General features: G+C 41.9%; 1 protein-coding gene across 1 annotated transcript in view; it reads left to right on the forward strand.

The window, feature by feature from the left end:
• LOC135208572 (N-acetylgalactosaminyltransferase 7-like) overlaps positions 1 to 13,304 on the forward strand; it is a gene marked incomplete in the record, with an annotated part of 305,399 nt that overhangs the window by 22,047 nt on the left and 270,048 nt on the right. Inside the window, 2 exon segments of the mRNA XM_064240908.1 lie at positions 2,747 to 2,913; positions 12,835 to 13,042. Of these exon segments, the coding sequence (XP_064096978.1) occupies positions 2,747 to 2,913; positions 12,835 to 13,042 (375 nt within the window).

The raw sequence follows: 13,304 nt of genomic DNA on the forward strand, positions 1-13,304 counted from the left end.
TGTCAGGTCTCTCAAGTTTTATCTGCTTAAAATCAAGAAAGTCGAAGTCAGTCGGGCAATCTGCAGTGTTCCGAAAAAGACCAGACTTGCCCATATCGAAGTACACCCTGGTTTTAGGGTTAAGGAGTTTTCTTCAAAAAATGCTCCTTCATTGTGTTTGCACAAGATTTGAAAGCTTTTTTATCTGAATGCTCACGAGGTGAGGGCGCGGCCTCGGAAGCATTTCAACAGAGCATGGCAATCAGCAACATCCTGAGTACCATGTTTTAGCGAAGCAACTCTGGGTTCACTTCACACTCCCTGCGAGATGTGAAGATGGCATATGAGATCTGCTGCTCGCTAGGGCCATACGTGTCTGCAGACACAATCTTGGGGCAATGAAGTACTACTCATCCTATCCTGTAGAAAATGGTTAGGAAGAGCTCTTAATTTAGTTGTGGAGTCGCTGACAACGGCGACTTCTTAACTCTGAAGCCTTAGTTAACACACATTAACTTTGGCTAGGTTGGTCAGGTGGTGATATATATAATTATATATATATATTTATTTTACTTCTTAGCCCTCATGGTATGGTCAATATGGTCTAGTCACATTGTGGTCACGCCCCGTTGACAGATCATCTGGAGTGCACCAGCTTCATAGGTCTCTACCTCGCTGGCAACTCTAGTAAAGCAGAAGCAGACTTGGGTGACAGTAATCACGAAGTCGGCTATGCTAACAGGTGGAACCAAGATGTAAATCATCTGCATGCATTTGTGTCCCAAAATCCTTCTATTCTGTCCCTTCCCACCTCCAACGGTGGGGTTCAACTATATATATATATCTGACAGGTAAGTTCATGAGCAAAATGATATTGTTATGATACAATAAAGTTTGTTCATACTTAACTGGCAGATATATATATATTCAAGTACCCACCCACCTCCCCTCAGGGGACAGTGGAAATAAAAATTATGAATAGAAAATGGGAATGGTTCCTGATACCCGCCTCCCAGCGGCGGGAATGGGTACTAACCACCTGGCCGACCACTGCGTGTGTCGGAAGTTTTTTAAATTCTGTCGGACTTCAGAAAATACAGCTATATATATACCTGCCAGGTAAGTATGCATAAAACTTTATTGTATCATAACAATATCATTTTTACTTGATTGGTTATTCATATTGCACACCTGCCTGTCAATAAATCTCTTGGTATGAATACCTTCAATGTTCTTAGACCACTTACCATAGCTTACAGCAGGATAAATTTATAAAAAATAAAACTTATTTTATGTTTAATTATTTTATAATTGAATGTTTAATACCTTTAATTTCACACTGTAAATAAACTCTGATGATAGCATAATGCTAGCTGAAGCATCAGTCAGAGGTTCTGTGATACCTACCCATTAACAACACTCATCCCAGCATCACTTTTCAGTGAATAATGAAGCAAAGTAACTGTATCGTGATTGTAAGATAAAAGATAGCTAATTTTTATTCAATTCTCAGTGCATTATGTTTTTAGATTTTAGTGCTAGTGTCCTAATTGTAAGTAAGTGCTATATTAAGAATACAATGTGTATTTTGAAATTTATTTTGGATTAGGAAAATTTTTCCCTTTTGAAATATCTTGTAAACTTGTTCTTTCCACCATTATCCCTACATCAAAGGGTCAGTTGCCTGATGCACCTTCTATCAAAGGCATCATCCTCCACCAAACCTCTTCTCTCCATATCTTCCTTCACTTTATCTCGTCATCTAATTCTCTGTCTCCCTCTCAATCTTCTTCCTCTAAAAAGTTCCTCCCAAGCCCTTTTCACTCTCTCCTTGTCATCCATCCTCAACACATACCCATACCATATCAATCGTGACTCTCTTATCACCTCTGTATTCTTTACTAAGCCTGCCCATCTTCTTATTTCATAATTTTCCTGTCTCTCAAGTAGCGATATTCCTATAATCCACCTCGGCATTCTCATCTCTGTACTCTCATGCTTTACTTCCTCTTTTCTTCTTAGAGCCCATGTTTCTGCTCCATACATTAACACTGGTCTTATCACTGTGTTATATATCTTGACTTTTAGCTTAATTGGCATTTTTTTTATTACATACCACTCCAGCTACCTCTCTCCACTTCCCCCATGCAGCTTTTATCCTACTGTCAACTTCAGCCTCTCATCCTCCCTCTTGGCTTGAAGTAGACCTTAAGTATTTAAACGTTAATGCCTGTTTTATAATTGAGCCTCTTCTTTCTTGTATTACTATTCTATCTCTATCTTCCCTACTGCTCAACAAAACCTCTGTTTTATTCACAATTACCTTTAAGCTACCCCCCTCTAAAGACTCCTGCCAGTCTCCAACCCTTCTCTGTAGGTCCTCATTTTCAGCAGTAATGGCCAGATCATCAGCATACAACAACTCCCACAGCTCATTATTCCTGATCCCCTCACTCAACACATTCATGACCAGCACAAACAAAAATGGGCTTAATGCTGACCACTGGTGTAATCCAACACTAACTTCAAAGTTTTCTGTTTCCCCAACCGCTTTTATCACCTTTGTGCTCGTTCTTTTATATATCATCTCGACCAGCCTAACCAACTTTTCTGGGACTTTCCTTTTTCTTAAACACCAAAACATCACTTTTCTTGGGATTCTATCGTCTGCTTTCTCTAGGTCTCTAAATGCACAGAGCTCCTGGTTTCCCTCTAGCCTCTTTTACTCTAGCTGTCTTACTATTACTTTCTCTCAATTCATTTTCAGGTGCAAGCATTGGGAATATCCTGAAGATCTTCCAACTACAACAGTAGTTATAGTGTTTCATAATGAAGGATTTTCAACTTTGATGAGAACTGTTCATACTGTTGTTGACAGATCACCCCCACAATTTTTAAAAGAAGTTCTTCTTGTAGATGACTACAGTGATAAAGGTATTTATATCATCTTTGAAAGTTATCTATTTATAACAGTCCCCAGTCATTTTGTTGTGCCACTAAGAATTGCCAGATACTAAATAGGAAAATATAATTCTGTTCTCTGGGAATTGAATTAAGAACAGTGTAGTTGAACTAGTAGTTAATTATTGCACAAAGCTGCTTACTACTGTGGGTGCCCTGAGAGCAACTGGGTAAGAGATAGAGTCCCTTTTTAATTATTTGTCAAGTTTTAGTGGAAGGATCAGCCAACCTTGTAGAAAAATCTACTTTCATGTTGAAGGTTTTTTGAGTAAAGAAACTTTGAGTGACAGTAGTTCATAATAAGAAAAAAGTGACCCCACAGGAGGCAGATGGTTAAAGTAGTAGGCAAAGTAAATTCCATATGGATTGATTGAATGTTGTGTGCTCCTCTTGGGCATCTACATTTGACCTCAGGGTACCAGATGCCTAACTACAGTGGTACCTTGACGTATGAGTTTAATTCATTCAGTGGCCGAGCTTGTAGCTCCATTTGCTCGCACATCAAATAAATTTTCCTTATTGAAAATATGTAAAATTCCCTTAATCCATTCCAAAACTCAAAATGCCACCCCATATTTTTATGTTTCATGTTATTAAATAAGGAAAATACATTTTAAATAACATATATTGTATAAAAACAATAGGGTATATAAAGATATACAGGCAGTCCCCGGGTTACGACAGGGGTTCCGTTCTTGAGACACGTAAGCCGAAAAAATCCTAAGAAAACCTTATTTTTAATGCTTTTGGTGCATTGAAAACTATGTTAAGTGCATTCTTATTCCATTTTTCATAAAAAAACCTTCAAATATTGATTATTTTGTATTTTTGGTGTCATATTTCATCTGCCAGATGAGTGTTGTAGGCGTCATAACCCTGGAACATGCATCGTAACCCTGGAAGTAATGTCTAATGAATATAATTGAGAAGCGCCTTAACCTCTGAACGTCGTAACCCGAACCCGTCGTAACCCGGGGATTGCCTGTAATAAGGTTTCATACATTCAACTTCCCTGTCAGATATATACTTAGCTATAGACTCCGTCGTCCCCGATAGAAATTCAAATTTCGCGGCACACACTACAGGTAGGTCAGGTGATCTACCGGCCTGCCGCTGGGTGGCAGGAATAGGAACCATTACCGTTCTTGAACCAGATTTTCTCTGTCGCCGGGGCTGGTAACATCGTTTGCTAATTCCTCCTGACTTTGACTTTCGAATTTCATTACGCCGTTGATCTTTTGGACTGCTACATATTTGGTGACGTATTGGATCTCTGGTTTGGCATACGATATTGTGGACTGTTTTTTTATTTCGGATTTGGATTTTTCTCATAATGTCTGACGTTTCGATTTTGTTCAGAGTGTGTGTGAATGAGAGTAGTTATGTGAGACTACCGAAAGCTTCGGTAGATCCTCACACCACTTGTAAGAATTGTAGAGGGAATGTATGCTCACAATTGAATACATGTGATGAATGCAAGGATTTAAATGAGGAGGAATGGAAGATGCTTGATTCCTATTTGAGAAAGTTGGAAAGGGATAGGGCTAGAAAAGCCTCTTCCAAGAGTGTGAGTAGGTCGGTCTCTAACGAGCCAGTTAGCGGGCGATTGCCTATCTCTAATCCAATTGTTTCCTCCCATACAGCTTTACCTTCTCAATTATCGGACTCTGCAAGTTCAACATCGGAAATTGCAAGTCTGAAAGCTTCGCTTTTGGAAATGGAGCGTAAACTAAAGGAATTAGAAGGTAAGCATAGTGAAAGTGTTCCCAGTGAAGTGGAGGGTGCGTCTGATCGGCTCTGTCTTGCTCCCAGGTCTAGACCTCTTTCAAGCTCCCAAGCCCAGAGGAGAAGGAATGTCGAAAGCCGCAGGGAGGTTTCAGAGAATCCCCACCGGTCAGGCGTCCCCTCGGCAGATTCTGTAGTTGCATCCCAGACTGCCAAGGATAGTCGTTGGAAAGACGTCCTGTAACAGTGCTTTTCTTCTTCTGATTCGTCTTCGAAGAAAGGATGGAGTTCTGACAGATTATCGAGACCTTCGAAGAGATCTTGGAAGTCTCCAGTATTTGACTCTAGCCCGGAAGAATTTCCAGAAGAATATCCTCCGGAAAAGAAGAGAAAGGAGGTATTTTCGGAAGTTCCTTCTCCTTCATCGGAATTAGAAAAAGAGGACGCAGCTACGAAGATTTTGGAGCAAATGCAAAGGCAAATATCTTCATTAGTAGGAGTTCTTAAGAAGGACCCTCCTAGAAGAAAGGATAAATTCCTTCCAATTAAAAGATCCCGTCCTATGGAACTCTCTGAGAGCTCGGACGAGGCGCCTGCCAGGAGCCTGGCACCAGCCAGACGCCAGGCTCCTGTCAGGCGCAAAACACCTACAAGGCGAGAGGATTTTCATGGATGGCTAGAAGAGCCTGAAACTCCTACTAAAGAAAAGCGCCTGAGGCGCCTGGATTGAGGCGCAAAGCTTCTGAAACTTCTGAAATCAGACGTAAAGCGCCTGAGACTCCTGAAATCGGCGCAAAGCGCCTGAGGCGCCTGAAGCGAGACGAAAAGCGCTTAAGGCACCTGAAATGAGGTGAAAAGCGCCTGGGGCGCCTGAATCAAAGCTCAAAGCGCCTGAAGTGAGGCGCAAAGCGCCTGAAGTGAGGCGCAAAGCGCCTGAAGAGCCTGATTCTAGATGTAAAGAGCCTGAGCCTACTGCTAAGCGTCGGGCGCCTGAATCTCATTTCAGGCGCCTCGCTCCTGAAGTGCCTAATATCCATCAAGTGACAAGTAGGCGCAAGGACTTATCCAAACTACACGGACCAGGCTTCAGGCGCTATGAATCAGAAGCATTATCGGAGTTTGAGGCGGACTTGGAGGCTCCTCTTTGGGATTTTTCTCAGGATCAGTTTTCGCCTGACAGGGTCTCTAGCCCCTGTCAGGAGGGGCGTGATTCTGCGAAAATGGAGAGACATTCAAGGACTTCTCCTGATAAGGACGAGAGTTGTTGCACAGGCGGCCGTCGTCCTTGTCAGGAGGGTCTTAGTGTAATCAAAGACAAAGGGCAACATCGGCCTTCACCTGGCAGGGACTCAAGACGTCGCACAGGCGGCCGTAGCCCTTGTCAGGTTGCAGTCGGTGTTGCTACGAGCCCTTCACCTTCCCGAGAGAGGAGTCCTCCTCCAGTTGCACACTCATCTCCAAATATAACTCATCACGATTTAGAAGATGTCTCGGACTCTGAAGAAAATAAGGGGGCATGTCTTTCAGACTATAAGACCTTGACAGCCCTCTTATTAAAAGAATTTGGAGAGTCTCTGAGCCCTGCTGCCCCTCCTTCTCCTCGGTCTTTATTTTCGAGTACGAAGACTGCAAAGTCTTCCTCCTTTTTGAAGATGCAACCGACCATCTCAATGAAGAGGGCTTTGCAGTCTTTCGGAAATTGGCTTAAAACCAAGGAGGAGGCGGGAAAGACTGTGTTTACCTGTCCCCCTTCCAGGCTATCGGGAAGGAGAGGGATTTGGTACAACACGGGAGAATCGATGGGACTTGCTCTTCCTCCTCTGCTGAAGCGGACTTCTCGACCTTGGTGGACTCGGCAAGGAGACACGCTCTTCCATCGGCCAAAATGAGCTGGACAATGTCTGAAACGGACCATCTCCTCAAGGGAATATTCCATGTCTTGGAAGTTTTTAACTTCCTAGACTGGTCCCTTGGGGCTTTGGCCAAGAAGACGCAAGACCCTCAGTTTTTAGAACCAGAAGTCTTGCATAGTGTGCTTGCCTGTATGGACAAGGCAGTGCAGAATGGATTGGCTGAAGTGGCATCCCTTTTCGGGGCAGGAGTACTGAAGAAGAGGTCTGTCTATAGTTCTTTTTTAACTAAGGTAGTCTCTCCGGTACAGAGGGCTTCTCTTTTATACGCCCCTCTGTCTAAGCAGTTGTTTCCTTCTCAGTTAGTGAGGGATATTTCCCACACTCTTACTGAGAAGGCAACACAAGATTTGCTGGTGCAATCTGCAAAGAAACCTAGACCAGCTGTTCCTGTCACGAAGAGGGAGCCAAGAACTGCCCAACAGCCCTTTCGAGGCAGCACTTCAAGCTGAGCCCCAAGGAAGAGAGGAGGGGAAAAAAGAGGAAGATCTTCTATCAGAGTTCCGAGAAAGAATCCAAAATGAGGTTCCAGTCCTCCAAGCACCAGTAGGGGCCAGACTTCTGAAATTTTCAGAAGCATGGGCTTCAAGAAAAGCGGATGCTTGGTCCCTACAAGTTCTTAAGAAAGGATACCTCATCCCCTTCAGGAACAGACCTCCATTGACGACGACACCGAGGGAGCTGTCAGCGAGGTACAAAGATCCTGTAAAAAGAGATGCCCTTCTCGGGTTAGTACAGCAAATGTTGGAGAAGGAGGCCATCAAGAGAGTACAGGATCCACAATCTCGGGGCTTTTACAATCGCCTCTTTTTGGTGCCAAAAGCCTCGGGAGGGTGGAGGCTGGTCCTGGACGTGAGTGCATTGAACCGCTTCGTGGAGAAGACAAAGTTCTCCATGGAGACCTCCAATTTGGTCCTTGCTGCTCTCCGTCCAGGAGATTGGATGGTCTCCCTCGACCTTCAGGATGCTTACTTTCACGTCCCCCTGCATCATTCGTCGAGGAAATATCTTCGATTCATGGTGCAGGGAAGGATTTATCAATTCAGGGCTTTGTGCTTCGGCCTCTCGACAGCTCCTCAGGTGTTTACGGCGTTGATGAGGAACGTAGCAAGATGGCTACATCTGAAGGGGGTGAGAATATCGCTTTACTTGGACGACTGGCTCATAAGAGCACTGTCAAAACAACAGTGTTTGGAGGACTTGGAGATAACTCTGGAATTAGTCAGATCTCTCGGATTGCTCGTGAACCTCGGGAAGTCTCAGACGATCCCCAGCCAGAACATCGTCTATCTGGGGATTCGGATGGATTCTCGGGGTTTTCGAGCATATCCATCCCAAGAAAGGATTGCGAAAGGGTTGGAAAAGATCTCGGCCTTCCTGGAGAAAGAACGAGGCTCAGCGAGGGAATGGCTCAGTCTTCTGGGCACCCTTTCGTCGCTAGAGCAGTTCGTTTCTCTGGGGAGGCTGCACATGAGACCCTTGCAGTTCCATCTAAGGAGAAGTTGGAACAGGAAGACAGGAGAGCTGACGGATACCTTTCCCATAGAGGAAAGCATCAAATACCACTTGTGATGGTGGTTAGAACCTCTAAGAAAGAACGAGGGAGTGTCCTTGTCTCTGCAGAACCCTCACCTAGTGTTGTTCTCCGACGCCTCGGAGACGGGATGGGGAGCAACACTAGGGACGAAGGGGGTGTCAGGCATCTGGACGGAAGAACAGAAGACCTGGCATATAAACACAAAAGAGCTCATAGCCGTACATTTGGCACTGAGACATTTCGAGAACGAAGTCAGAGGCGTGGTGGTCCAGGTCAACTCGGACAACACCACGGCTCTGGCATATATAAGAAAACGGGGGGACACACACTTTCTCCCTTTACGAGCTGGCAAGGGATCTGTTGGTCTGGACGGAGGAACGAAAGATAGTACTCCTGACGAGGTTCGTTCAAGGAGGGAGAAATATAAGGGCGGACAGATTGAGCAGAAAGAACCAGGTCCTTCCAACAGAATGGACCCTTCATTCACAAGTCTGCCAGCAACTATGGTCTCTTTGGGGGAAGCCTCAAGTAGACCTATTTGCAACGTTCCTCTCCAGAAGGATGGAGAACTTTTGCTCGTTGGGGGACAATCCCAGAGCCCTGTCAGTCGATGCCATGCTCATGAACTGGACGGGCATAGATGTGTATGTTTTTCCCTCATTCAAGATTCTGGTGGAAGTAATAAGGAAGTTCGTGTCCTCGGAAGGAATGAGGATGACATTGATCGCTCCCTATTGGCCTGCAAGAGAATGGTTCACAGAGGTACAGGAATGGATGGTGGACTTCCCCAGAAATCTTCCCGAAAGGACAGATCTGCTCAAACAACCCCACTTCGAGAGGTACCACAAAAACATCCACGCTCTCGCCCTGACTGCCTTTCGACTATCGAAAGACTGGTCAGAGCGAGAGGCTTTTCTCGCAAAGCTGCAAAAGCAATTGCGAGAGCAAGAAGGTCCTCAACCATGCGGATATACCAATCGAAGTGGGAAGTTTTCCGTAGATGGTGCAAGGCGAAGAAGCTGTCCTCCTCCGATACCTCTGTGACCGAAATTGCTGATTTTCTTTTATATTTACGGGAAGAATCTCAGTTAGCAGTGTCAACCATTAAAGGGTATAAGAGCATGTTGTCTGCTGTGTTCAGGAATAGGGGCCTGAACATAGAGAATGACAAAGATCTTCATGATTTAATTAGATCATTTGAGACGACGAAATCAAGAACTTCACTCACCCCTAGTTGGAACCTAGATGTGGTCCTCAGATATCTTATGTCAGAGAGATTCGAGCCTCCTGATAAAGCGTCTTTCAGAGACATAACAAGAAAATGTATTTTCCTGATAGCTCTCGCTACTGCAAAAAGGGTAAGTGAGTTGCAAGCTCTAGACTCGAGAGTGGGTTTTAAGGGAGACTCGGCAGTATTGTCTTTCAGGCCTTTGTTTTTAGCGAAAAACGAAAATCCCTCAAGACCTTGGCCTAGAACGATTGAAGTAAAAGGGCTTTCTCAATTAGTGGGAAATGAAATTGAAAGAGCATTATGCCCTGTTAGAGCATTGAAGTTTTACTTGCAAAAGAAGAAACAGTTGCAAGGTTGCAATCAAAGCCTCTGGTGTGCTGTTAAAGACCCGAGAAGACCAATGTCAAAAAATGCATTAGCCTTTTTTGTTAAAAATGTAATAACTGAAGCTCACATGAGTTGTGATAATGATTCATTTAAGACATTAAGGGTTAAACCACATGAGGTACGTGCAGTTGCTACATCGTTATCGTTCAATAAGAACATGTCGATGAAGAACATCTTAGCAGCCAGGTATTGGAGGTGCAACTCGGTGTTTGCCTCACATTACTTGAGATGTAAGAGTAACATACGAGAAATGCTTCTCTCTGGGACCGTATGTATCAGCGGATACAGTGCTGGGTAAAGGAGATAAGACTGATCCTTAAATTTGTTTTTTATCCTTATATTTTGTATAGTGTGATTTTAAAATAATTTGGTGTTGAGTTTTTAGGTTGTTTGAAAGGTGTTTGGGGATAACTCTTTTCAATCGTAAATACTAATCCACGGTTAGGATCGGGTGATCGGGATCAGTGTTGTACTCCTTTGTATGCCAATAGGCATAGGTATATTGTCATGTAAGTGGATAGGACCCCAGTGACAATTGCCATCAGGTTCTGTCGAGTAAGTGGATAAGACCCCATTGACAGTCCTTTCAAGAGTTCTCAGCCATAGGTCACACCCTTGCTGAAGCTTTTGAGGCGAAGCAGACTTCTAAGCAGTAGCTATGAAATCTTCCGCCTAAACAGGTAGGAACCAGGGTATTGTTAATTAACTTTTATTACCTACAACATATGTTGTTTACCTGTCTAATCAGTAACTAGCTGTCTCTTACCCTCCGCCAAAGGTGCCAACCAGCTAAGTATATATCTAACAGGGAAGTTGAATGTATGAAAATGATATTGTTATTGTACAATAAAGTTTCATACATACTTACCTGGCAGATATATACTTAGCTATAGACTTCGTCGTCCCCGACAGAAATTCAAATTTCGCGGCACACACTACAGGTAGGTAAGGTGATCTACCACTCTGCCGCTGGGTGGCAGGAATAGGAACCATTACCGTTCTTGAACCAGATTTTCTCTTCCACCTGTCTCCTGAGGGGAGGCTGGGTGGGCCATTCAATTGTATATATCTGCCAGGTAAGTATGTATGAAACTTTATTGTACAATAACAATATCATTTTTATACAGTGTACAGGTAGTTTTCAAGTTACAATAATTCATCTTACGGTAATCCGATTTTACGATGGGGTTAGCAATTAATACTGATATGATAATATTTTTTAAATATTTTTAAATTTCGCTTGTAATGGCAGGCAGCAGTGTACAATCGGAGCAAGAGAGACCAAATTACAATAGCCTAAGGGAGCAAGAGACCAAATTACAATAGCCTAACTTTATCCCATCTAGTTAAACAAGTTCAAAAACAGCAAAAGAGAATGATGAAAGTATTATTGTAATTTTATACTTGTTGCATAATGAAAAATTGAACGAAAAACTCCTTTTTTTTTTGGCTAAGTACAACCAAATTGGATAACAGCAACATCCGTTTGGCTTGTAACCATCGTTCAATAGTAAACAATTACGTACTATAGTTATGTTATAAGTGACGTTATGTAGAATAGGACAGAGATATTTTTATGTAATAACTTTATTTGCTATAGACCAAATATCAACAAGGAAATGTATTGTTAAATTTAAACCAAGTTATAGCTGAAGCTGAGAAAACTGTTCAAGCTGCTAATGAATATTATTGTGCTTTGGCAATAAGGATAAAACTCCTGTAATCTTATGCCATCAAACACAACTGTAGATAAAATTGAGAGAAAATCTTAATCAAAACTACTTGGCTTGAACACATTTTGCTGTTTTCACGCTGATAAAAGATGAATAACATAAAGCTTGTATTATGATGAAATTAAGTGAAAATTGCGAACGCAGTTAGGCGCTAGAAAATTATCCTATGGTTAAGACCTGAGGTTTGTAGCTATGAAAAATACAAATTATCTTGGAAAAATTTTTATTTTCGGTCACAATCACACCGAGATATATTCAAGTCATATGTTGACTTTAAGATATGTTGTATAACGAAAATGACCTTATATCATATAAGTCAAGTCTGTATCTAGATATTTGTTATGCTGATTAGAAGCAAGAAAATTAACTCAGAATTGAGTTAAATTTGGTAAAATAAACTCGTATTCACCATCAGCTGATTTCCAAACCAAAACATTGACTGCTATGTTAGTATTTTACAATACTATGATATGAGAATACATACAATAATATTGGTTTGGGTGCAGTGAAGGAATGTATAACTTTTTAAAAGATTCGTGGAAAAGATGCATATTTCCTTTTTCCTCTTTGCTTATCTTGATTTTCATCACTACTCCATCTACATAGCAGCAGCATCTCAAGCTCGTACCTCAATTTTTTGCACACATAACAAAGCAGAAAATCGATCAAGTGACGACTCATACCTCGGAAAACTCCGGCATTAATTCACTCGTAGGTCAAGGTACCACTGTACTTGATAATACTTAAAGGAAATGAATGACAAGGTGAAATGCACATTTTAATAGAGAATGTTCAAATGAAAATATTTTACGTAAGTAAAATGAACAGACGTAAAGGAATTTTAGCGCCTAAGCATTAACTATAAAAAGAGAGTTGCAAATGTTAACTTAGCCCATAGACAAGATCATGCAACATAGAGGACCTAAAGAGAAAATCAGGTTAACAGGAATTAAAGTAATTAAAGTATCAGTACAGCATTCACAGAAAATTTCTTTGGCTTTTGTGTTGAGTGGAAATGACAAAAGTTAACAAGTCTTCACTCTCAAAGGAAAATTTCAGCTTTGAACAAAATTCTTAGTTAATTTGTCTCACCAGCCTAAGTCTGCATTAAACAAAGCTTTTTGATTAATTCTCACTTCAAAAGCTTGAATAACAATGGTTGAAGGTAATTGGCATGGAGGTGGTAGTGCCTGATTATTTAAGGTAAGCCCTAGAACTGTAGCTTGTAGTTACCACAGTTTATTGTGAGATATAGGACACTTATAGTTGAAATGAACCTTCAAATAGGCAATTGAACCTAATTACTTTCCCCTACCCCAGAAAAGTGAATTATCTAAAATCAAAATTGTTTGCACATTGTCTCTCTGGCAGCTGCATTAAAGGAACCATTAGAAGATTACATAACTAGATGGAATGGCAAAGTGCGATTGATAAGAAATAAGGAGAGGCAAGGGCTTATTCGTACACGTACAACAGGAGCTGAAGAGGCTAGAGGAGAGGTTGTGCTGTTTTTGGACGCCCACTGTGAGGTCAATAGGAATTGGCTTCCACCTCTTTTAGCACCTATTTATAGGGATAAGTGAGTATCTTTATGCATTTAAACACTTATATCTACTGCTTATGCGGTGAGTGTTTGATTTCTTATTCCCATTGATTATTATTTACTCATATTTGAGAGGTGATTGTTGGTACAAATTAAGTGTACAGAAATCTTAAGTTCGTGTACAACCATATTTTTATGCATTGGCAAAGCGTTGGGTACTATTAAGGTTTCTCGCTAACAATCCAGTATAGTAATTGCCTCCAACTCCAACTGTGACACCTTAAAATTGGTTTAAAGT

Source organism: Macrobrachium nipponense, chromosome 11 (genome assembly GCF_015104395.2).
Source record: "Macrobrachium nipponense isolate FS-2020 chromosome 11, ASM1510439v2, whole genome shotgun sequence".
Lineage (NCBI taxonomy): Eukaryota > Metazoa > Arthropoda > Malacostraca > Decapoda > Palaemonidae > Macrobrachium > Macrobrachium nipponense.